The 27,650-nt window shown below is 33.3% G+C and overlaps 1 protein-coding gene across 3 annotated transcripts in view; it reads right to left on the bottom strand.

Annotated features, from left to right (window-relative positions):
* Positions 1-5,788: 5,788 nt before the first annotated feature.
* The window catches only part of LOC136024753 (nucleolar protein dao-5-like), a 44,211-nt gene continuing 22,349 nt past the window's right edge, over positions 5,789-27,650 (bottom strand). The window contains exons 7-12 of one of the 3 annotated variants that reach the window (XM_065700202.1): positions 26,128-26,200; positions 24,646-24,704; positions 14,110-14,150; positions 11,767-11,799; positions 8,460-9,091; positions 5,789-7,081 (exon numbers count right to left, since the gene is read on the bottom strand). In XM_065700202.1, the coding sequence (XP_065556274.1) occupies positions 8,504-9,091; positions 11,767-11,799; positions 14,110-14,150; positions 24,646-24,704; positions 26,128-26,200 (794 nt within the window). In that variant the 3' untranslated portion in view covers positions 5,789-7,081; positions 8,460-8,503. Of the gene's footprint in view, positions 7,082-8,459; positions 9,092-9,344; positions 9,426-11,766; positions 11,800-14,109; positions 14,151-17,103; positions 18,625-24,645; positions 24,705-26,127; positions 26,201-27,650 lie in introns of those variants that run through there. The other 2 variants (XM_065700203.1, XM_065700201.1) reach the window with 2 other exon arrangements.

Below are 27,650 nucleotides of genomic sequence, written 5' to 3' on the forward strand. Positions count from 1 at the left end.
AATTTTTCTGCTTTTTGTCTTTTGTGAGACTTAGTGATAAGCATAACAATTGCTCTAATCACATAATAAATAGTATCACAGTAGCAGAATAAGTCAAATTTTAAAAAATTGTATAAGAACAATAAAACTTCCTTCCGAAATATTAATAGGAAGCCAGTTTCACTTCAAAGAAAAAATGTTTCAATAAACCAAAAATGGTTTAACAAATACATATAACACATACATATTCATCGTTTTCGAATTATATTGGTCTTAGATGCTGAAAAAAGAAATACATCTTGCTTCAATTACGTCATCTTTCATTTTATCCACCTTCGGCGCAGACTTCTATATATTAACCTATAAAAATTTATTTCACTAAGTTCCAGGATCGTCGTACAAAAGGGACTACGCAGGGAGGGGGAGGGCTAAGGTCCAAGACCCACCCCTGTGTTTCTTGAAGTTTCGGTTAATATAGAGCCGCATCGCTCCCTTTTTACAGTTCGTTATTATGAACTATTTGATAAAGATGAACATTACAAGAACTCCGGATCAGCAAAAGGGATTGTGAAAAATCGATCTCAGGAGCAAAACATATTCTGAGACATCTCATTTTTTCCTGCTTGCACGAATTTTCGAAATTTGCGCGTTTCATACAAAATTGCTTGTCATGTCATGAAGACCTAAAAATTTTTTTTGGCGAAAAATTTCTTCCACTTGTCTACCATTTTCAAAATTAATTTGAAAATCTTTACTCAACTTCATTTTTATTCAACTCAAACTTATATTTTTGGGACTTAATAATTTCGACCTTTTGGCATAGTGCCAAAGGTATCATAGTGCCCAAGTGTCAATTAATCAATATTAGTCTCTTTTTGGTTGAATAGGTTTGGCTGAGGTAATAAACGAATGGTTACTTGAGATTTATTTTTCTTTCATTTTTGTAAAATTGAGGTTCGTATTCTCATCCCTTGAGTTAATTAAACTGGACTCATGAGCTAAATTAAGATTGCATGCGCCCAAAAAAGAGATGAAAATCAACTTGAAAGGAAAAAGCTGAACATTACAAGAAAAACTAATTTGCACGACGGGTTGAAATTAATATCGATGGTAGGATAAATAACAGACTGTGATATAATTTTTTTTCGCTTGCAGAAATTTTCAAAACTAAAGTTATTCATATCAAGTTTGCGTTTCTTTATCTCGAAGGCCTAAATACCTTTTTTGACGAAAAAATATGTTGCAACAGTCTTTCATCCTGGGGATCATTTTTCACACTTTTGCTCCATTTATACATTGATTTTTTTTTTTACTTTATAAACTCAGTCATTTAAGTGAAAAATTGTTTCTAAACTGGAAGGGGCAATTCGAGGGGTGGTTTTAGGGGCACACCCCCCATAAGGTCGAAAGTTGAACAAGTCACAGAAATGGAGGGGCAAAAGTATTGAGGGAGAATCGAAGGTTTGTTTTTTGTTTCCCCAAACATTGATTATGGACCGGATAGCATATTAGGATTAATAATTCCTTAGACTGCTTAACTTAATATTAATTGATTATTTTACTCTAGAAAAATCGTACCTTTTACCCTTTTAAAATCCTAAATATATATAGTTTCGTTGTGTAAAAAAACGTCCTGTATCGCTGTTTATATGGCTTGTAAAATACACAATTTTGCTCATCCCTGGTTTTAGTAAGTGCAAGAATGGTTCTAATATATTTTACACAACAAGAAATATTACCAATAGATCTATTGGATGCCACCCGGCCCCTTTAGCCCTCAAAAAACCTTGCTGGCGATACATCTAGTAACACCCAACCATGAAATCAAACTGTCTTGTGATGATTGATCCACTAATCCAATCAAACTGTCCTGTATATATGTAAATAGTGGTGATCCACTCATGAACTGTGACCTGAGTCAACGTTACCTGACGACATCTATAGGTTCTTCAACCGTTGTCACTAGAAGATGCGATTTAAGGTTATTTAAGGTAATAATTTTTGGAAAAAACAAAACTGTCGAATTTAGGGTAATTTCAAAATTAATGGATTTGTACGATGAATTAGAAAGAAAATCGATGAAGTTATCAAAACGTAGGTATTTTGAGGTAGTCCGTTTTTTTCATTGTCCAAATCTTCAAAACTAAAGCCTTTTGTATCCGACTTCTTTTTTATATCTTAAAGAACTAAAAACTTTTCTAGGCAAAAAAAAACATTTCAACAATTTTCTATTTTTCGATGATGTGATCAAAACGTAAGTATTTTGACGTAGTCTGTTTTTGTTTCGTTGTTGAAATCTTAAAAACTAAACCCTTTTATATCCGACTTCTTTCTTTTATCTTAAAGACCTAAAAAATTTTCTTGGCGAAAAAACAGATTTCAACAATTTTCCATTTCAGATTTTTGCTCAGCTTTAAAACTTATTTTTTATTTAATAAACTCAATCGCTAAAATTCCTGGTTTTGGTAAACAAAAGAACACTTATAATAGCGTATCTTTATAACACAAAAGAACATATTCTTTGATTTTTAGGGTAAATTAATATGAAAATGAGGAAAATTGAAATCGAAGTGGAAGCACTGCGACTAAGATTCTTTCTGGTCAAACAAGATAATAAAGCAGAGAACTACCCGTCACATTTGTCCATCTTTTAATAAAGCTTGTTCAGAACAGGATCATTTAGATCCTAAGAGTTCCAGGGATCCAGAGTTCGTATCATGTTGTGAATGTGGAAGTAACATAAAGTTTGGGAATGAATAAATTATCAGATTCACGCCTGAAAAGACCAAAATATGAGTCGCTTATTTTAAAATCACCCGGATCCCTGTTAAGAGCCAAACCTAAATGTTGATATTAATGTATTTCAAACACAATTCTGTATTGATGGGTAAACCCTTGTTGTGAGAAATTAAGCTAGCTTGGTCGCATAAAATATTATGGCGCTGGTGGTCATAGACATGCTCTGGAAGGGCTGAATTAAAATCTGTGGATCACATGGAATCTATGTTTGCCAATTGTGAGCCACAAAAGGTGAAACTCATTTTTGAGAACCCTGACCCAGGTGTCTCTAGTAAATCGATGTATCAAATAACTCTTCTTTCACTCACAATTCTTTGTAGCAAAACTTATTTTAATTACATTTTATATTTATTAATTATATTTAATATAAACTTAAATAAAATATATAATATGAAATATAACTAATATAAATACATAATATTTATGTAATATATATATAAAATATAAACTTATTAATTATATTATATTTAATTTATATTTTAATTATAGACATTTCTAACAGACAAAAATGAGCTTCTAAGGGGCGTCACTTTTTTAACCGACAGATGATGATTTTATCATGGAGAAAGTTGAAGAACAAGCTATCTAAGAAAATTTTAATAAGCCAAAACTCTGAGATCGCTTCAAAGATATTTTTCTTTGAGGAAATATGGGGAAGATTCTCTAGATTCCTTCTCTGCTTTACTTAATTCTATGGATATGAAACTTAAATTTACTAAACAGTCTGAGATGAATAGTTTCCTTCCTTTTTTGTATTACCTGGTACACTGCACTGACACAAGTTTTGAGATGCACAGAAAGGCTACACATAGTGACAGGTATTTAAATTACACGTCTAATCATTCACCTACTGAGTAGAGGGGTAGCGACTTCGTTAGTTGACAGAGCAATAGTACGCTCACCTCATATTCTTGAATCAGGGTTTGAACCCATTAAAGGAATCTTATTTGGGAATCAGTACCTGATCTCCTTAATTAATTCTGTAATTGAAAAGTGTATTAAAAAATGTACAAAACAGATGAAGATACCTCAAACAAAAAGGATAATATAGTTTACTTGGTCTTCCTTAAATAAAAGGGGTTTCAGACCAAATTGCAAGAAATCTGAAGAAAAATATTATTTTTACATTTTTTAAAACAGGCAGAATTACCAGATAAGAAAAAATCAATCAAAATAAAAATCCCGTCCCTAAATTCAATAATTAGGGCGTTTACAGTATTTCTTGCTCCTGCTGTACATCAAAAGGATAGAAAGAATTTTGGATAGAGTATCTCAGCACCGTATGTCAATCGGTAGAGCCCTCAGAAAGAGGAACAAACTGAAAATTTTGGTTCAGTCCTTGCTGAGCCCACCTGCACAATAATGACCAGGCTAGCTTAATTTCTCATGACAATTGTTTATTCCATCAGTAGAGGCGTTTGAAATACATAAATATTAGAATTTATAATTGGCTCTAACAGGGATACGGATGGTTTAAAAACAAATGACTCTTACTTTGGTTTTCTCGAGACCAAAGACGAGAATCTGATAATTTATTCATTTCCGAAATAGATTGCCACTTCCAAATTTACAACATGATACGAATTGTCGACCCCTCAGACCTAAGGGCTATTTATTTAAATTTTATTTATTCAGACTTGTTATTTAAATAGCTATTTAGCTATTTAAAGCTAAATAGGCTTTATTTAAAATTAGACAAATGTGACGTAGTTCTCTACTTTGTTATTTTCCTTCACACGAAGGAATCTTAGTCGCTTGTCTAGCTTTTAACTGATAATATAGTTAAACGTTAGATTTTGGTCATTCTAATATCCACGTTTTGGTTTTGTCTTTTTATTTATTTTATTCTCTCTTTATGGTCTAAATCGTTCCCATTTTCGCTCAGAAAGTGTAAACTTGGTTTTTGATACTTTCTCTGATATTGCTGAAGAAGGGAAGCAGTTGTCTCCTCGAAATATCCGTTTTTGTTGCATCCAGTATTTTCGTTGCCCTTATAAGGCACCATTGTCGGATTTCTTCTCTTAATTTTGTCAATAGTACCGCCAGTCCCACTTTTGTAAGTAACCCTTCACTCTGGTCAAGGCAACAATCTTAGCACAAACTACGAAGTTCCAATTTGATGTGTGTGGTACTTTAGCACCAAACACCTTCATTATTTTCACTAAAGGTCAAATTTTTAGATACAAAACACATGAATCTAAATAGCTAAATATCAGTAGCCAAATAGTTAAGAATCATTATGACAGGACCTTAGTATCGGATACTCTTTGTTATGTACTATAAACTAATACTATGAGGCCAAAATATACGGATCTATCGTTATTTGTGGAAGTTTTTTTCTTTCCTTTTTAGATTTATTTCTTCTTTCCTTTATAACAGTGAATTAATATTTTAAAACACCTTTCGATATTTTCATTTCATCCTAATTATAAATCTCACAGGGGATTTATTTATAAATTTTAGCCCTAATATTAGACAACACTGATTTCTGGACACAGGTTACCGCATATGAAGCGGAAATATTTGAAATCTCACGATTATAAGCGCAAAAGTTCCTCATGCTTCTTTTTTCTTTATTATTTCCTGTTAAAAATTATTGCCAGTTAGTCAATATTTGACTAACTATTTTTATTTCGCATCAATTGTAAAGGATGTGTGGTCAAAGAAATTACTTACACCTTCGTTTAGTGCATTTTCGTTGTACCATCAATATACAGAAGCAATTCTTCCCTTTTTGAATTCTTTTTTATTCTCTTTTCACTATTCCTACCCCCCTCTCTTAGATTTTTTTCTTTTCTCTATTTTTTGTGCTTTCTTGCTTATCAATGTATTTCATTTATCAGTCCTATTTCATTGATAGTCTTAAAATCGAAGAAAGTATCTAATCCCTCAATCTCCTTCCCAGCGTATATACATGGAATTCTATAAAATGTTCTATACTAGCATTGTAAGACAAGAAGGAAGTAAAATTTCCTAAAACGAAGCGGTGATAAAAAACAATAAAAGCATGTTTAGTTGAACCATTTATTTTGGTCTAGCTAGCTTTAACTTAATAATGCTGGCTTACATCGGCATTTAAAAATAACATGGCTCATCAATATTGCCGAAAATTCGGCAAGATAAAACACGCGCAGAAATACAACCCGAATCAGGTTCAACACAAAATACAAAAAGAATGCAACACATTTTCGCTGAAAAGAGCTATTTGTTATACAGCCGAAATATTCAATTGATATTCGCCTACACTTTACTGTCTCAAAAAAATATCATCACTACATTATCTTAGAAACATAATTCTTCTTTTCTGAGCAAAAGACAGGAGATAACTTGTCGCGAATAAAATATTCAAAAAATTTGACATAGAAAAAAAAAAAAAATCAACAGACTAAACTGTCAGTCATATACATATAAAGGAAAGTATAAACCATTTTCCAATGCTATATTTTCTCAGGAATTATTTAAAACAGATTTTATAATATCAGAGGTAATGTTGTGCTGTAAGTTTTTAAAGTTGGAATAGTAATTTAAAGTAATCTCATACTTTATCTTCATTACTTTATACTTTTATTTCTTCATACTTTATACTTTTCTCATTCTTAATATTCATACTTACGGAATTTAAAGTAATCTCAGAACTAATATTTGCCGTGTTTTATGAAAGGAAATTTATTTACATGTAACACAAACCCGTTTCTACTGAAATCCAAATTGATACACGAAAAGCTTGTAGAAACAATAATGGAAGAATATTTTTGATTATAATCAGAAAAAAAATAATATAAAAGAGATTAAGTGTACTCTATGGTCGCCGAGTTTTTAGGCTTAGTCCTCTGGTAAGCGACTTTTCCCAATAGGTTAAAGGGTAAGCGAGTTATCCTGTAATAACTAATCCGGGACTCTTTTAACACAATATGTATCTGATTAAACCTTACAACATTCGGTAAACAAACTTTATCTTTTGCCTACCAATGAACTAAGGAGTCTAGTACACTGCAATTAAAAAAATTACCAAACAAAGAAAATAATTCCTTTTTCCTCCTTACAACCTACCCACATCCTTTATATGATATTTTGTGTCATGTCAAACTTGAATTCACTAATAGTCTTAAATATAAAAAAAAAAATCCATAAAAAGCTGCTTTTAAACTTAATCATCAAATCGGATAGAATTAACACTCGTGTCTATGGTTCCACCTCTATAGGAGCCTCGCTTTTTCTTGGTTTTCTCATGACGGAAACTTTTGCCCTTTGTGAAGCGTAAATCCTCGTATGCTCGTTCTCCCCAACTGCCACGCGCGCCACGCTGCAAAAAATTTATATGAAATCAACTCAAATTAACACAAACCAGTAGTTATTTCCTGTGCCACATCCCCAATTCCTTAATTAACAATACAGATTTCTTGCATTATTTCAATGACAATTCATACTGACTATTCCATCAAAATCTAAAAAGACAATTCTATTTTTGAAGCTTTATATTTATTAATATAGTTATTAGTAATAATTATTCATATATTTACTAGATCATATTTATCTAATACCCACATACTTGAAAAAGACGAATCTAAAGAAAACCACGAGGAAATAGGTGAAAAAGGACATGAAAAATAGAAAAAAGGTTTTGACTGTTAAGTCAATTAGGCAATGTCTTTTTACCCTGGATAAATTTTCATATATAGAATATTAAACAAGAAAATTTCACTGAATAAAAAGTAAAAATTGAAAATTACACTGCATAAAAAACTGAAAATAAACTCAACTATAGGGAACAAGGACTTAAAAGTCACGAATGAGGAGATAAAATGGGATTAGCCCCCCACCCTCCCAAAAAACTGATCAAAATAATGCTTCACAAATACTGATCTTGGAATAGATCAGTTTATAGTATCTTCGGTTACGTGTAAAACTTTCCAACATAAGTAGCATTACTAAAACGGAATCGAAAGAGAGAGAGAAAGAGAGAGAGAGAGAGAAAGAAAGAGAAAAGAAAAAAAAAAAAAAATTAGCTATGACTTATTGGCAAAAGGCTAAAATGTAACAAGTTCAAATCAAGTGTTCTAATTGTAGGATATTCAGTAGTTTTTAAAGTAAAAGAGAAAAGCGATGAAAGTTCATATAAAGGTCTTATAAGTTAAGTTTAAAGAAGATAATTCTACTCCATTTAATCGACAAAATAACAAAATCCCCATTTTTGATTCAAGTTCAACATTTAATATCTTCATCTAGAGCGCAGAACATGAGAAGTTAAATGTTTAAGATTTCCGGTAAAGTCGGTGTCGGCTTTTAGTTTTCTGTCATTTATTCGAGTCTCTTATTCAGGCTCCACAAGAGTTATGGCAAGATCGCCCAATCGTTTTTAAATAGATTGTCAACACAAACTAAAAAAGCTTAAAACCTAACTGACAAGCTGAGGGTTAAACATTCACACAAGATGCTGTTTTTACAGAAAAGGTTTCATGTTGGTTCCCTGAAAAGGAGTTTCCTTCAATCTACTATAACATTAATTATCAATAAATAAAACATTGGAAAATAGAATATACTTTTTGTGTAACTCAACCCACAGTTTGTTTTTCAGTTATTTTGTCACGGGGGAGAATATGACAAGCTAACTTTATATTTTATCTTTCAAAGTAGCATCTATGGATGTATACAAAACAAAAAGAAGCAAAAAAAGAACATACCTATTATTTATATACACGATACAATTATGAGAAAATCACATAAGTTATTCTTCATCAAATTTCATTTTCTTATTTCCACCGCTGCTAGATACATCAATCGACATTCCGCCTCGCCCTCCTCTAGGTGTCCCACGACCGCCTCTGGAAAATCCTCTATCACCACCGCGTGAAAATCCTCGACCTCCACCACGACCTCCCCGTTCGACACGCGCTTGTGTGCAGTCTCTAGACATGTGGCCTTCTCCTTGACAGTTGAAACATTTCATTGGACCACGCTCTTGACGTGCTTCAGGACAATCTCTTGACTGATGGCCTTCTCCTTGACAGTTGTAGCATTTCATGGGTCCACGCTCTTTACGTCCTTCAGGACAATCTCTTGACTGATGGCCTTCTCCTTGACAGTTGTAGCATTTCATAGGTCCACGTGTTGGACATTCCATTGATCTATGACCTTCATCACCACAATTATAGCATGCAAATCCGCCACCACCATCGCTTCTCCCTCCACGACCTCCTCGACCACCGCGTCCTCTGTCTCCTCCACGACCTCTATCTCCTCCGCGACCTCTATCACCTCCTCGACCACGTGGTGTTCCTCTACCACGAGGAGAAAAACCAAAATCTTCTGATGCCTAAAAAAAGAGGACACATCAGTAACTTGTCAAGTATCTTAAACAACAATTTTTATACATTCATAGATAGAAGGGAAATGCTGGTTTTTGCTCAGTTCAACCGGTCTTGACGCTCTCATATAAAAAAAAAACAAAATGCTCATTTTTATTTAATTACTGATAGCCACGAAGTTACCGACTCGCCTGGTCAGATCAAGGACAGTGACTGATGCGTCCTCGTGGGGAAAATGAAGTATTCCAAGAGGGTAATTACCTTCGAGTCAAAGGAATTGTCTTTCAGTCGTTCGTCTATCTCGACAGTTTCCTCCACTACTCTACGAAACGGAGTTTTCGGCTAGAAATATATCCCAATATTTTAACAAAGAAAATCAGGATTTAGCAAATAGGGTAAAATATAAATTCAGATCTAAAACAAAGGAAAACTGCAAAATTCTGTTAACAAAGTAACGGAACAATGCTTGACTTTTTTTGCAATTAAAAGAAAGAATTTACATTTTTTTTTATACAGCACAAATACACAAAAAAACTATCAAAAGTCAGTTACACGCATCCTGGGAGAAAAAAGAGAAGGCAAAATATAGAACAGAGAGTTAAGAAAATAGTCTTGTGGTTTTAAAGAGTTTCAGAATCTTCTTATTAATCAACTTTGACTGCATCTGAACCAACCCCTATAATGGAGTGTTATTGTCAATATTCCAGCTCATTAACAACGATTCTCATATTTACCTTCTTAAAATTTCTAATATGTCCTAGAAATAAAAAAGCTTTAATTTATCCTTACGCAATTTTAACTCTACTATCGGGGCTAACAGGTAGCACTGTTGCCATGTTAAGCTAAATAACGCCCTTAGGTATGTACATTTATATTTCGACCAACAGAATCGCCCACCAGAAGTGAAGACCAAAAAACAAGAAACTAGAAATTTAAAGACTAGCTTTACAAGACCATCGTAATTCTTATGTTCTGAAGCAAGTTTTAAGGAAAACTTTGTAATTTCTTTAATTTCTTCAAAACTTCAATTTCTTTTTTAATTTCTCTTTTATTGCTGTATAGATTACCTATTACTTACTACTTATTACTTTTTATTTTTCTTATTATTACTTATTACTATTATTACTTATAACTTTATTAATTATTATTACTTATTACTGTAATTTATTTTTTTTTCTAAAAATTAGGATGAATATCTGTCTGTTAAAGCGTCTTGTATCGGTCCAAGAAAATTGCCCCACATTTGTGAGAACTTAAAAGAGAACTGTAATATAATCATTTTTACCATTATTTATATAAAGGAGAGAAAAAATTTAATAAAATTACTACTCCATTATTCGTCTTCAAGTAGGTACTGAAGCTTAATTTAATCACCCTCCACCTGATTCTCAGTATTACCCACTCCATCCTTTCCAGGGGGGTTGAGTCTGTGGCCCTCCGCGCTGTTATCGTACTTTTTTATTCGATTGCTAGGATCACCTTTTTTTACTTCATCACATTTACACTTTCTTCCGTATCTCTTAAGTACCCCATTTTAAAGTATACTTGATCATAAATCTGCTTATCACATCAAGACTTTTAAATTTACTTTTGAAAAAAAAAAAGATTAAATGGAAGGAAAATTTTCTTAAATTTGAAAATTTGCCCGTCCTTAATTAAAATCTATAGTTTAGTTATATAATTTCGACATGGAGGACCCGAGTCCCATTCTACATATGCACCTAGCTTAACCTAATCTATTATCCACGGTTTATCTATTTTACCCTCTAATAGTTTTATTTATATAATTATTCTTTTTTATAAGATTCTTCTTCTATCAGCTGAAGTCTTCTCATAATTCCATTTGAATTTCCTCATCATTCTCATTCACTCAAGTTCTTAAAATACATTTAGGCACTGTGGCTGATAGAGCGAAACTAGTTTTTGTAGTTATAAGTCGAATTATTTTATTTTAAAATAATCATTTTAACAAATTTTTATTTATTTGTCTTGAATAATAATTTCAAACTAAAATTATACAACTAGATAGTCCTCAAAATAAAAGGCCAAGTGTCTAAAGGCCCATTCACAACATATTTTACTAATACCAAGATTCAGCTCGTTCCAAAGCTTGGTACTAACTGACGCTAGTGATCAGATTTAACCATTTGCAATGGATAATGTATACACTGAAATCAACTAATACCGTAATTACTCCAATGCATTTGTCTTAATCTCAGGTCTCGTACTATCCTTGTTTTTTATGTCGTACAGATATCTTAAGCTCTGACGAGCCCTCCCATTTTTTTTCTATTTGGATATAGTTCTAGCATTAGCCAATCAGAAAATTCTGCGAAAAATTATGATTGGCTTGGCATTAACTGAAGTTCAATTCGATTGAACTTCAGCTTTAGACACTAAGTAAATCTTATTTGTGAACAAATTTCGTTCTAGTTGATTCCCGAAATTAGCACTAGCTAAATCCTAATGCTAGTAAAATCTTATTCTGAATATAATCCCCCACCCACTCAAAAGAATTCAACATTTCTTATGTCAGTTTTTACCATTACCCCCTCCTAAGCCAAAATATTTAATGCGTACGCACATAGAATAGAGGCTAATGCCAATAAATAATAATAGGGACACTGAGCTACTCAGTTTCTAATAGAACAAAATAATCGCTTTCCAAAGCAAAATGACTTACCTTATTTGCAGAATTGTCCAAATTTGGTCTTTTCTGGAAAGAAAGAAGAATTAATAGGACTTCAAGTTATGGAAAATTAGCGATAAAAATCATCGATAATTTCAGATAATTCCTATTGCCTTAACCATTAATTAGCAGGTTATTAAGTTAAGCAATAATTAAATCAAACAGGTTAACAAGTAAGTAAATATTGTAATCCCTAGTTGGCAGTAACAAGAACATTTACTACCAAACTAAATTCAAGAATCGTCAATAGCCTTGTCGCATATCTAATTTTCGAATAAAGCTATGAGTATTACATAAATAAATAACGCTATCCCTTACAACAAAAGAAAAAGAAGAAAAAAATAAGCAGGATTAATGACACTTGCATAAAGCAGAATAAAAGAACATCTGAATCGATTCGTTCTGCATTTTATTTGGGCCGGACTTGTTGGTGTGTCGAGTATTAGGTTTGGGGGGAATATAAGAAGGCAACAACGTACTACATTTTTCACTAGCGAAGAGCGACTGTCCAAATTTGCACATTAGATGGAATCTCCGATCTCTCAGTGTTAGCATTTCAACATTACCTATTGCAGTTACATACATGTCATATTTGGGGCCCAGTATGATTTTTGTTGCATGTTTTTGAACAGCCTCGATATAATAACTTAAGTAGTCAATGTCGTGCACCTCTGGTCCCCAAACAGGGCATGCGTACTCTAGCAAGGGACGTATATAGTAGATATACGCTAGTCACAACTGATCCAATGGGAAACCTAGTCGTCGGAGTGTAGTCAGTGATCCCAAGCGTAGTTGCCTTTTTCACAACGTTAGAAACGTGGTAGCTAAAAGAATATTTAGTACTGAAAGTCACACCAAGAATAATTGCAGTTGAAGTGGTAGGGAACCAGGTATACGAGTGCTGCCAAATAAAAAGAAATTATAGTTGTTTTGTGAAAGAGGATTAAAAACACACTTTTACTTTTCACGGTCCCCTGGTACTTAAATAATATTATTTTACATTATAATATTAAAATATTAATTAAAATAATATTAAATTAATATCAATTAAATAATATTACAATAATACTTCCTTTTTGTCTAGTTAAAGAAATATCAGCTCGATTTTTACACAATCCATCGATGATTGTAAAACAAATAAGCACGATAGGATAATTTTGCTCGTAGAGCAATGTCACTCTCAGGAAAAGTGCTGGCGGTTCGATTAAGATACTATCCAAATTTCCTGTTACTTGGCAGCAGAGGGGCGAGCCCTACCTATGCCATTCGAAAGAGCAGAAAATAATAAATGGCAAAAACCTCCAAAAATTTTGGTTCCTTAAAGAGTAAGACAATTTTTGCTCTCGGGTCGTGATTATATAAATAAATAATAATAAAATAAATAAAAAGGACACAAATAATGATAAAGAATAAATAGCTCCTCTTCAGATTTTGTCAATTAATATGACTCATCATCGTAATTGTTTCCCATGAAGTAGCTAAGTGTGTGTAATTTGCCCGTAGCAATAGTGCTGAAGTTGAGGGAAACAGGACATTTTAATTTGCAATATATTTGCGATTATTGTAACATAACTTACGTTATATATCTAGATATTCATTCAATACAGTTTTGCTATGTGTTAATTTTACTAATTTGCAAAATTTTTATTGACCATTTTCATGTTTGTTGAATTTTATGTTTGATCAATTTTTAACGTTTGTCTTACTGTCTTGGTTGTTTCAGTTTTGTTCACTTCAACTAGAGATAAGAAGCGAGTTCAGCTCTATTAGAGCTTGTGATAGTCATTTGAAAACAAATATCTTACACTTCATTAGATTTTTGTTAATTCACACCTTAGGGTATTTATTGGAATGAGAGCGCGTTCCTCTAGAACTTTGTTTTTGAATTTGTACTAATGCTGGTTACAGACTAAGGATTTTCATCAACTACATAGTGTATATTGTGTAATCTATATTTAGCGTGTTTTTACTGTTTTTTTCAGGGAAGATAACTTCTTTCTATATATATATATATATATATATATATATATATATATATATATATATATATATATATATATATATATATATATATATATATATATATATATATATATATATATATGTATATATATATATATATATATATATATATATATATATATATATATATATATATATATATATATATATATACCGAAGTTGTTTTAATTTTTTAGCAGTTTTACATTGTGCTAATGTATTTTATAAGGTCATAATGAAATACATAATATATTTAAAACTATACAATTTTTATGTAAATAAAAAAAAGCAGTCTTCATTATTTTTACATATGTGATAAAAGTAATGTTAACTTACCAAAACTGGTATTTCTTCTTCTTCTTCATCAGCTTCAGCAGCTAAAAAAGAAAAAAAACTTAAAATTTGTTTTCTAAAACCGCTAATCTTTAAATTTAAAATTCCTGAAGACTGCAAGAGAAAGAAGTCAAAACAATTTAAGACGCATCTAGGTACTGAATAAAGCAACATTTGTTGAACAAAAATGTGGTCACTGAGGTTAACTATTCGGATTTGAAACCGAATAATCTCGGGCCATGCGACTAGTACTTCAAAAGCTGTACTTTTAACCGATGGCTACTACAATAGCCTTTAAATAACCTTTGAGATAAGGAAAATTCGGATTTGATGCGAGAGAGGTCCCGAAGAGGAGATAAAACGTATCTTGGAAAATATGAACTGCTAATCATCTTTAGACCCAAAAAATACAGGAAAACAATTTGAACGGTTTGAAATCCATCTGATTTTATTTTAAAGGGCTCATATTTCAGCAAATATAATGCAAGGGGGCTTTGGAGGACGGAGTTTCTGTAGTTCCGGGTTTTCGTTGGTAGAAGCGTGTAGAGCTACTTTTCATCAGCCAGCGTTCCAACTCCTACCACCGTGGAAGGTTGCTTTCTGTTTGTGTAAAAAAAAACCTTGATTGCTGTTCTGCGTGCTCGTCATTTTTTTGCGACGACTGATTTTCGTGAACAACGCATGACCATCAAATTTCGCTTTATCCACAGAAACCCTTGTAATGTTAAAACGGCCTACAACAACAATGTTATGGGAAAACAAGCGGTTTTGAGTGTTTTTTTTTTTCTCCTTCCGAAAGTGGTGAAACATCAATCGACAATCAAACTCCCTGTGGCAAAAATAATGTCGCGTAGAATCATGGTCTGCTTTGAAGTCAGAGTTCTATAATGACTCACTTTTTTCAAGGTATCCAAAGGTGATGAATCATGGTGGTATGAACATGATTCTGAAACTAAGCAGCAATTGAGCTGCTTAGTTCCGAAATTAGCCATCATAGGCAGTGCAATAGCAGTAACTAAATAAAGAGCGATGGAAGTAAATATGAGCTGCTTAAGTAAAAAAAAAAACCTCCTACCTAACACCTCCTAAATACAAAAAAAAACAGGACAACAAAGTAAATCTTAAAAAAAAAATTTAAAGAAGATCCAGATCCACGGAGAGGTCTGGAGATGAGGCGACTGAAGATGGCTGTCAGACAGGATAGTCCATCCTCTGGTTCCCGGCAAAATTAAAGTAAAGGTATAGGTCTAAGATAAGTGCTTAAAAGTGCAAAAAAAGACTTAAGAAGGCAACCTTTGGAGACCTGCTTACCATATTACAACCAGGGATGTTGTCACTAGTGATGCCAGCCGCATCTCCAACAAATTCAAGATTTGTCACAATTAAGTATGAGGAACATAACTAATGAAAAGGTCGATTTACTTTACTAGAAAGATTTACTTTCTTACTAGATAAAAATTTTAATGAAAGGAAATTTACTTTCTTACTAGATAAAAACTTTGTTTGATAAGATAGGTATCTTTAGAAAAACAGTCAGTTTACTCTCAAATCGAAACAGTAGAAATACTGTCAGTTTGCGGTCAATTCATTATCCAATAATACCAATAGAGGACACTTTCAATTTTTCCTTATTTTCATATGATCTTTGCATTACTAAAAAACGTGAGAATTCATATTACATCCTACAAAAATACAGACCCCTCATGGATAACAACATATCGTCTGCTGAGAGCTGTTTTGCCGGAAATAACAGTTTTTGGCGAAACTAAGTTACAAACGCTATTTTGTGTAAAAAAAACTTCGAACGGTCTAATTGACACTGCTATAAGACGTCAGCGCTCTATATCCAGCCGATTGAGATACAAATGTCAAAATTCTCAAACTCGGTTTTCTCGGAATTTTGGATAAACAGATTTGGCAAAACCGCTCTCAGCAGACGAGATATCGAGGATACGCCATAAAAAACGATAACGTCGGAAAATCCCTCATGGATAAATAAAAACATTCTTAAGCAGTCGGAAAATTTTTCTCTTTTTTTATATAATCTTTGTATTATTACAAAATGCCCGAATTCATGTTCCATCCAATAAAAAACACCCCCTCGCAGACAGCAAGAGATATCGAGGATACACCGTAAAAATATCGAGGTCCAAAGAATACAGACCCCTTACGGATAAATATGAACCATTCTTAAGCGGCCAGTAACTTATTCCCTATAACTTTTATATTTAACACATACAATACATGTAGACCCCCCCTCCCCAAATACATCCGAATTCATGTTCGACCCTTGTTAGAACATAGACCCAACACGTATAACAACAGATATCGAGGATACACCATAAAAATACTGAGATCCATAAGACAAGGACCTCTCACAGATGACAACAGATATCGAAAGTACACCGTAAATCTAGGTCCATAAAATCATGGACCACTTACGAGTCCAAAAACATACATATAAACAAATTTTGATGTTTGATGCATAAAAATCCTGGATATGGTCGTGCTACCAAGGACAGTGAAAATGAAATTTAACTGTTTGATTATGTGCAAAAATGAAAACTTGATGAATATGGCAGACCTGCCATATAAATTAGAAATTAAAAGGGGGTAATCTGACAACCTCTTTGGATTAATATTTCAAAAAAAGGAGGGATAGGGGCACTAAGGAGTTTTTTTCTGGGCTAGGGATCAGCTTTTGACACGAGCATATCCAGCTGAAGACATTTGTGCATTACACCATGATATAGTATTAACTATTATCATAACTACTACGATTATTATATTTTCACTCAAACTAATTACGTTAAAGACGCATTAGTTTATATACTTATAAAAGTATTATAAAGTATACATGGGCTTTAGTATTAATGTGGCTTAAATTTGGAATACAGTCAATAGAGCAATGTCAGGTAATCTTTTTATTATTAAAAGGAATTATTACATTATTCTAAGGAATTATTCCTTCCGCTGTTCTAAAGATACACTGTGATATAGCAGATCGATTAATTTTAATTAATGTCAATAAAAACACAATGACACATAAATTCTATAAAATTACTGAATAATACGAGTGAATTGTAAAAAATAAAATGACAATACAACACATGGCAACATACGGCTACCTCAGGTCAACACGGGAAACAAAGATGTGCCAGTTTCTGGGTTATATTTGCCTTGAGTGTGGCCACTCCTTGCGCGCCTTGCGATAGACCAGAACTTTAAATGAATTGCAGGGAGGTGTGCAATGATTGTAACCTCATCAGAAGGAGAAATAACATCAGCGTTATTCACTAATTTTAAGGGATTCGTCTAAAATCTCAGAGCTTGCAATTAAAACTGCTACCAGGCGACAGACGATAAACTAAGTCACAAACGACACCATTCTTGAGAATGCTTTAAAGGTGTCTTCTTTTTAAAGATAGACTGAACTTTTATTTAAATCGAATGTTAAAAAGTGAGCTGGTAACAACATCAATCTTGAGAGACATCTGGTTAAGGTTGTTAGCAAGATATAATTACTTTCACTCAATTTTATAGTTAAGACAGTCTTATCGAAGACGAGAGTCAACTGACATCTCTAGCCTGGGCCTCATTTTCACGCACTTACATTCACTCGAGGGGTAATTCCCAACAAAGGAGTTCAAAAATAAACTAAAAAGGGTGGGGGACAAATAATTAACTCAGATACTTTTCAATAAGAGAAATGTACGTAAATTCAGAATGGTAACATTTAATGTTGCGAGGCAACATGAACATTCCTATTTGTACTCTGTGTAAATGTCTTTCCACAATGAGGGCATTTGTACGGCCTTTCGCCAGTGTGAATTCTTCTGTGGACTTTCAAGTCTCTTGGCAAGAAAAACATTTTTGCACAAACTTCACAACTGTGTTTCTTTGGTCCATGGTATACCATATGTTCAGAAAGCCGTATCTTGCTTGAAAAGGCCTTGCCACACTGCTCAAACTGACAGCGGTGAGGTTTGTATTTATCATGAACACTCAGTATATGTTGATTCAATAGAAATGGCTCACTTAACATTTTGTAGCAATATGGACAAAAGCACGAGGCACTTTTTGAATGTATTGTATTTACGTGTTTCTTTAATACTTCACCTGACTTATACGTTTTACTGCAAATTGGACAATAAACCTGAAAAACCTGTTCAGGTTTTTCAAAATTCTTTTCACTTGCATTAGAGCAAGTATTTTGGGTAGACGTAGATGACGTTTCCCTTCTCTCTGAAAGAGAGCAGTTTAGACCATATGAATTGATTACTTTCTTCTTCAGATGCTTTCGCTCAATATGTTTCTTTAGTGAAGAAATAGCTGTGAAAGTTTTGCTACAGATCATACAAAATAGATTTGATTCATCGAGACTTGTATCAGCTTGACTATTTACTTCTTCGGAAGTTTCCAGATTATTTCCACTAATACACTGGTTAGTCAACATGTCTCTTGAAGTTGTGGAAACTCCATGAGCTCGCAGAACCGAAGTTGAAATGTCGTCCCCTCCTGAAAGAGAGCAGTGGATGAAGCAGACATTTTCGTTTTTTGATGTTCTTGCTTAATATGCCTCTTTAGAGACGAAACAGTTGCAAAGGTCTTTCTGCAGATTATACAAAATAGATCGAGTCTTGCGTGAAATTCACCGTTCGCTTTTCCAAATGCTTCCAGATTATTTCCAATATTGCATTGTTTGGCTGATTCGCCAGGTCTAACATGCTCTTCATTCAAGTTACTTGAAATTTTAGAAGCTGCAGGAGTTCGCATGGACATAAAAATGTCGCTCCTCTCTGAAAGAGGGCTGTGTCGATCATATCGTAAAATTTCAATACATCCACTCATAAAAAGAATTATTTCTCTATCTAGAATTTTACTTATCAGTCGAAATCTATTTTTAAGAAATAGCAAATCGACCCCCTCCCAAAAAATAAATAAGAACTAGCTTAAAAATTGTACGACTCTTTTCTCTTCTATTTATATAGTTTTACGATCTATTACATAATTTATGTATTTAACATAGTTTATGACTTTTACTTTCACAGTTGGGTTTTTACAGCAAACTACAATAATTATCACCATTATACTACTAACTTGTCTCTTCTACTATGAACGCTAAGTTCTAACTTGGACAGTAACATTCCAAAAGGTAACGTTCCATATCTTGGACCTTCACTATCAATTTCAACCTACTTTTCAATTTTCAAGAAAAATCTAAACGACACCAATTTTTTTTCTCTCTCAAGAAAACAAAATAATATTACAAAATTATAAGCCCTCTTCTATTTACCCCATTGTCTTGTGGTCAAAGTTAAATAATTTTCAAGAACCAATAAAAAAAAAAAAAAAAAAAAAAAAAAAAAAAAAAAAAAAAAAATGGTACACGTGTTACGACTTGGAAAAAAGCAAATCCCAAAAATAACATTTCTGCTTAATTACGACGGCCGAATGGTTTAATAAGAGATCAAGTAAGGACCTGAGCTACAGTAAATTAAATAATTTAAGCCATAATTTACCGATCGATAAGTAAATGCAATTGTATCTAATGTCGAGGTTTCGTTGTTAGAGTTACTAACTCTCAAGGACGAGGACTCCAGCTAGGGATAAGACAATATGATGACGAGCATGGTTTAGTCAAAAAATCCCTGTCAGCTGCCTATTGTTTCTGACCAATATGTTGAATTTAGAAGGTCAAGTATTCAACTAATTCACCAGTGTGCTTAAAAGATAGTAATGGTTGCTATAGGTGAAGGGCATGAGCAGGGTTTGAAAGTCAGTTCTATGTAGAGATAGCATTATTAACTTGGTTGATTCATCGCAGTCTATTCTTAAAAGTTCTTGTTGCGAAGGCGAATTGTGCCTTTGCTTTTATTAAGATATTAATGGTTGCTATAATTGAAGGGCATGAGCAGGGTTTGAAAGTCAGTTCTATGTAGAGATAGCATTTAACTTGGTTGATTCATCGCAGTCTATTCTTAAAAGTTCTTGTTGCGAAGGCGAATTGTGCCTTTGCTTTTATTAAGATATTAATGGTTGCTATAGTTGAAGGGCATGAGCAGGGTTTGAAAGTCAGTTCTATGTAGAGATAGCATTAAACTTGGTTGATTCATTGCATTCTATTCTTAAAAGTTCTTGTTGCGAAGGCGAATTGTGCCTTTGCTTTTATTAAGATATTAATGGTTGCTATAGTTGAAGGGCATGAGCAGGGTTTGAAAGTCAGTTCTATGTAGAGATAGCATTATTAACTTGGTTGATTCATCGCAGTCTATTCTTAAAAGTTCTTGTTGCGAAGGCGAATTGTGCCTTTGCTTTTATTAAGATATTAATGGTTGCTATAGTTGAAGGGCATGAGCAGGGTTTGAAAGTCAGTTCTATGTAGAGATAGCATCAAACTTGGTTGATTCATCGCAGTCTATTCTTAAAAGTTCTTGTTGCGAAGGCGAATTGTGCCTTTGCTTTTATTAAGATATTAATGGTTGCTATAGTTGAAGGGCATGAGCAGGGTTTGAAAGTCAGTTCTATGTAGAGATAGCATTATTAACTTGGTTGATTCATCGCAGTCTATTCTTAAAAGTTCTTGTTGCGAAGGCGAATTGTGCCTTTGCTTTTATTAAGATATTAATGGTTGCTATAATTGAAGGGCATGAGCAGGGTTTGAAAGTCAGTTCTACGTAGAGATAGCATTTAACTTGGTTGATTCATCGCAGTCTATTCTTAAAAGTTCTTGTTGCGAAGGCGAATTGTGCCTTTGCTTTTATTAAGATATTAATGGTTGCTATAATTGAAGGGCATGAGCAGGGTTTGAAAGTCAGTTCTACGTAGAGATAGCATTTAACTTGGTTGATTCATCGCAGTCTATTCTTAAAAGTTCTTGTTGCGAAGGTGAATTGTGCCTTTGCTTTTATTAAGATATTAATGGTTGCTATAGTTGAAGGGCATGAGCAGGGTTTGAAAGTCAGTTCTACGTAGAGATAGCATTATTAACTTGGTTGATTCATCGCAGTCTATTCTTAAAAGTTCTTGTTGCGAAGGCGAATTGTGCCTTTGCTTTTATTAAGATATTAATGGTTGCTATAGGTGAAGGGCATGAGCAGGGTTTGAAAGTCAGTTCTATGTAGAGATAGCATTATTAACTTGGTTGATTCATCGCAGTCTATTCTTAAAAGTTCTTGTTGCGAAGGCGAATTGTGCCTTTGCTTTTATTAAGATATTAATGGTTGCTATAATTGAAGGGCATGAGCAGGGTTTGAAAGTCAGTTCTATGTAGAGATAGCATTTAACTTGGTTGATTCATCGCAGTCTATTCTTAAAAGTTCTTGTTGCGAAGGCGAATTGTGCCTTTGCTTTTATTAAGATATTAATGGTTGCTATAGTTGAAGGGCATGAGCAGGGTTTGAAAGTCAGTTCTATGTAGAGATAGCATTAAACTTGGTTGATTCATCGCAGTCTATTCTTAAAAGTTCTTGTTGCGAAGGCGAATTGTGCCTTTGCTTTTATTAAGATATTAATGGTTGCTATAGTTGAAGGGCATGAGCAGGGTTTGAAAGTCAGTTCTATGTAGAGATAGCATTATTAACTTGGTTGATTCATAGCAGTCTATTCTTAAAAGTTCTTGTTGCGAAGGCGAATTGTGCCTTTGCTTTTATTAAGATATTAATGGTTGCTATAGTTGAAGGGCATGAGCAGGGTTTGAAAGTCAGTTCTATGTAGAGATAGCATTAAACTTGGTTGATTCATCGCAGTCTATTCTTAAAAGTTCTTGTTGCGAAGGCGAATTGTGCCTTTGCTTTTATTAAGATATTAATGGTTGCTATAGTTGAAGGGCATGAGCAGGGTTTGAAAGTCAGTTCTATGTAGAGATAGCATTATTAACTTGGTTGATTCATCGCAGTCTATTCTTAAAAGTTCTTGTTGCGAAGGCGAATTGTGCCTTTGCTTTTATTAAGATATTAATGGTTGCTATAGTTGAAGGGCATGAGCAGGGTTTGAAAGTCAGTTCTATGTAGAGATAGCATTAAACTTGGTTGATTCATCGCAGTCTATTCTTAAAAGTTCTTGTTGCGAAGGCGAATTGTGCCTTTGCTTTTATTAAGATATTAATGGTTGCTATAGTTGAAGGGCATGAGCAGGGTTTGAAAGTCAGTTCTATGTAGAGATAGCATTAAACTTGGTTGATTCATCGCAGTCTATTCTTAAAAGTTCTTGTTGCGAAGGCGAATTGTGCCTTTGCTTTTATTAAGATATTAATGGTTGCTATAGTTGAAGGGCATGAGCAGGGTTTGAAAGTCAGTTCTATGTAGAGATAGCATTAAACTTGGTTGATTCATCGCATTCTATTCTTAAAAGTTCTTGTTGCGAAGGCGAATTGTGCCTTTGCTTTTATTTATGAATTTTGGAACATTCTCGGGAATAAAAGTTGGAGCTTTGACCTTATACTTGCTGGGAGTTTTTCTCATCGTCGACATGCTGGGAACATCTGGATCCTTCAAGAATCCCTGGAATTATCTACTGCTACTAGTAGTACTAACTCATTAAAATTTCATTAAATCTTTCGTTACGACCTTCTCTTAATATTGATCTTAAAACCACTCATGAAGAAATAGACATGCGAATAGCAGTTCATGTCGATTCAAGTTCCAGGAATGCGAAGCCTGTTATTGTACTTCCAACGACACTGATATTCTTGCGATATTTTTGCAACATTCATTTGTATTTGGAAAGCACTTGTATTGGTAAGATCTCTGGTGCTTGAATCTACAATTGCAGATGTTCCGAGTTATGCAACCTTTTTGAAAGTGACAATGAGTTTGACGTAACTACTACCTAACGAACAACTCACCGCAGCACCAAGCCGCCTCATTCCAACACAGCTAAGTTATTTATAGTGGTCCCTGATAGAAAAACAGGCAATTCGTACAACAAGTCATAGTATTGTAGAAGTAACACTTCCGGGTTTTTCCTTTTTTGCCGCCAGTTTCGATTTATTGCAAGAAAATGGTACAACTTCAGCAGTTTTTTACAGGAAGTGTAGACCTTCGACAATATTGATTAGTAAGACATTATATGTTGGCAAGCTGTGCAAGGGGTTACATTCAAAGTTTTATTATCCCTCCGAGAGGAATCGAGCTTCCCTCCGAGCTTTCACTTCTTGGAGCCATGATTCTGCTTTCGATAGGAAAGCTCCATGTCAATAGAAAAAGACATTGCCTATGGCATGGAGTACTGGAGTAACGAAAAGATCATACACCGTGATCTAGTGTCTGATTTCATTAGGCTAAGGCCCAGTCGTCATTTCGGAACGTTACCATACTGTAGCTTTAACTCAAATCATCCACTTCTAAAATGGAGCCTCATTGCCATTACCAGCTTTAACTAGTAACTGAGGATGTAATTTTATTTTTGATCTGGTTAAAGACAAGGGTAGCCATGAGCAGCATATAAAATATTCCAACCAATGCCATATTCAATGAAGGGTTAGGGCGTTTGAGCCCTCCGCCGCTAAATATTATCTGACACATCAAAACGTAATAAAAAGCATAAACACATTTTTGATGCACCCAAAAATTGTACCCCCCCCCCGAACAAAAATCCTGATTATGGCCCTGATTCTAACCTAATCCACGATAATCCATCGAATTTTTAGATTCTCCCTAGTTTTGGTCATGTCTAGCGATTGGCGTTAAGATTTACCCTTTTCCGCAAAGGTAACCAATCAAACAGAGCTAAGTTTACAAGCTGATAACGTACATAAAAACCCAAAAAAAGTGTCGGAACGGAGAAAAATGCGATAGCCCAGTAAAAAAGAGGAATAGCTATAAAAAAAGATGAATAGTAAAAGAGAGGAAAGAGGAATAGTAAAAAATAGGAAAATTGAGGATCAATACATCCACTCAATGGTCCCAAATGCAAAAAAGAAGAAGTAATAAGTATAAAAAAAAAAAAAAAAAAAAAAAAAAAAAAAAAAAAAAAAAAAAAAAAAAAAAAAAAAAAACAGAAGATGAGTCTTCAAGACAAAATAAACCTTGAAGAACTAATATGAAAATAAAGGTTTTTTTTTCAGAATAATGGTGCAAAGGCAACTAAATAACTGCAACATGGGGAATAATAATGCGTTTTGGAACGCTAATTGCTTACCGCGTATATTAGATATTGGTTGTGTAATAGAAATTTGTGAAAACAAAAATATATGAAGGATCAGAATTAATAAGATCCTTATAAATGTGGCTTAGTTTCTCCGGTATTGAATGTGAGCTTTTTGTATATATGCTCCTTGATTTCAGGTTAGGTTAAATTACACTAGACTTTTCATGGAAAATAACAGACGTGTTTTCAAACAAAATGATGAAGGTTATCATAAAACCAGTTGTTAGATTAGTTTTTTCTTATTTTTATCTCGTTAGATTTATTTATCTTTTTTAGATTTTTATATATTTTTTCGTTCGTCAAACATCTTTTTAGCACATCGATTTATTTTGAGAGCAATTAATAATTTTTTTTCCGGAGAATCAGTTGAAGTAAATAAAATTAAAGTACCTGATGGCTTTTTCGCTGGAGTTGGTGTTTCTTCTTCTGAGGAGTCACTGTCTTCAGAGCTAAAATACAGAGACGATTTAAAAGCAAATAAAAATGATTAAACAAATACGGCGATAAAACATAAAAACTAATTCATTTAAAAAAAATAAAACATTGTTTTTGACACACATATAAAATGTGACAAGTCTCTTTTTAAAAGAAAATATTTTCCTTTTATTGCGAGAATTAAAAATCCATGATGAAGAATTACTTCACAAAATTTACTCAAATTATTTTATATATAAAAAAATAACATAAAAAAACAAAGTAGTTACGTTATAAAAAAGAAAAATAAGAGCAATCGAAACTCAAACTTTTTTCATGATGTGAAAGAGTGACGGCTTACGAATCGACTAAGGAAGTATGTTTCAGATAATCTAACAAGCAATTAAGGGTCAGGATCCCTTTAGTGATCATCCATAGACCGCCAGAAATTTTTGTTAAAAAAAAAAAAAAAAAAAAAAAAAAAAAGATTTGCTTCCATGCCTAAAATTTGACGTTTTTGGTGAAATTGTCTTGAAGGAGCCTACAAAGAATGAACAGTTTTTCAACCTACATTTATAATAATTAAACAATTGATATAACCTCTTTTATAAAAAGAAAATTATTTATTGGCTTCGTCAAACCCATTAATTACGTTCAAAATTACTATGCAACTGCCAATGCATATTCGTAGTTGGAGCAGGAATGTTTATATTAGACTAAACTATCTACCCATTTGATTACCCCCTCCTCCTTTTTTACCGTTTATACTATAATTTTAACCTTACTTAACGATATTTCTAATAATTTAAACTTTTTTTCTATTCCTTATTACCCATTGTAATATTTTAGGCCAATTTAAATTGTCGTTTTCTTTTTTAGTTCATTTATTTTCATGTGAATATTGCTGTATATCCTTTAAACAGTGTTCATGTCGAACGTATATGAGGCATTTTCTCAGTTGCTGTACAACCTATATATGCATGATTGAAACGAACAAAGAGCCAATATAAGCTTTTTCTACCACACACAAAGTAGACAAGGTCTCTGAGTAGCTTGAAGCTGGAAACACCCACTTGACTCCTCTTCAATCTTGATCCCCAATTGCAAACATCCCGAAAAACTAACGTACAAGAAGGGCGAAGGTCATCCACAGTCCACCCACTACCCGAAATATCGATTGAAGCTCCAACCCTAGCCCAGAAAGGACCACTCTCGAGAAAAGTAACAGCACCCGACGTCTGGCTCCCTTTTACACTGGTAACACTATCGAGCATGATCTTTAGGTCAAAATACAAGTACGCAACGAAATGATAGCATCAGAATCAACATCACTTCAGCATTTGCCAATAATACCATTCACTATTAGAGAAGAAATACCAGCTAAGAATTGCCGATTATTGTTTTACTGTCACTTTTAAAAATAAATAGCACTAAATTATTTTGGTACATGGATATTACCTTGAATCCTTCTTAGCAGGGGCTTTCGAGGGTGGAGTCTTGGCAACCGGTTTTGGAGCAACTGGAGCTTCATCTATAAAAAAAGAAGAAGAAAAAGCAATATAATATAAATAAAAAGAAAAAAGCAATTTTATAGCAATTGTGATTAACTGTTTCAAGGGTGTCAACCTTACAAATACAGAAGAGAGAATAATGAGAACTTTTTTTCCCAAGACAGTGATCAAACAAAACCTATTTGAATATTTCAGCCCTATATCTAAGGGCCATTTTCAGCAAAGAGAATAATAAACAATAACACACTTACAATAAAAGTTCTTGGTTAAAAATCCATTTTTTAAAATAGCCTAGGCATCATTACTTCTTAACGAAAAGTTCAGCCAAGACTGTCTGATAAAAGCTAACATTTTACAAGCTAAAAAGGTTCATTCATTTCACTAACTGTATTTATTAAAAATTGGAATAATTTCTTATTGCGATGTTTGCCTCCTTTGCAGCTAATCTTGTCTAAGACGGATAAGCTGAGTCTTCTGTATTTGTATTAAGGAAAGGCAGTGTGGTCTTCGTCATAATTTAGTGTCAACCTTAGGCAAATCCAACACTTTTTGTTATTTTTTTCCTCATATTAAAAGAGAATTAACACAATTATTAGTTTTCTATTAATTAATTAGTGCAAACAAAAATTAATAAGGCGAAGGATGTCAGCTTTTGCGGACTATTGAATGCAATCAGGGTATTATAACAGTAACATGTAATTCGATGCTAAAATGTATGTATACGCAAATATCCCCTAACCTAATAGCAAACAAAAAAGGTTCTTAGGATTGTGGGACAAAATTTTCTCTCAGTGGGAATAACTTTCTTCAAATGTAACCTTAATTCATGAATAAAGTTATACTATTATTCATGCTTAAAAATACTGCGCTCTAGATTTTAATACTTTATACAGGCCAAAAAGCAAATAATTTTTTGACCAAAGACTCAGTACAGGGGATGCATAAACTTCAGTGGAAGAAAAATCTCAACTAGTCCAATAATAGTCAGCAAACATTGTATTAAGGCAATATTTGAAATTGCATTTACAAATATTTGTTGGGAAGTGATTTTCATAAATATCGTTCAAGGCCTAGGGGGTGGGGCAAATTTTCTTTGTTTCTCCATTCCATAACAAACAGATACAAAGTAGAGACAATAGGGAAGATCTTTTCAAGACAGTGGAAATTAGTTCTGTGGATATTATATATATATATATAAATGAACTTACATCAAATTGTGAGAATTAAAACTAAATAATTAAAAACACTTTTTAAAACTTTTTTATTTAAAAATAGCCCTAGCATCCTTACTTCAACGAAGTTCAACCAGGACTGGCGAAAAGAATGAAATGAGAATATAAGCTCATTCAAACTAAAGAGAACAAAATGATTAGATGCAATTTCTTAAAGCTAATCTTGCTTGTTTAGCAGCCTGTCCCAAAGGCCTTTTCGTAATTGGTTCAGTACTATTATAAATCGGTTTAGTAAAAT

The sequence above is a fragment of the Artemia franciscana genome, chromosome 3 (assembly GCF_032884065.1).
Source record: "Artemia franciscana chromosome 3, ASM3288406v1, whole genome shotgun sequence".
Taxonomy (NCBI): Eukaryota; Metazoa; Arthropoda; class Branchiopoda; order Anostraca; family Artemiidae; genus Artemia; species Artemia franciscana.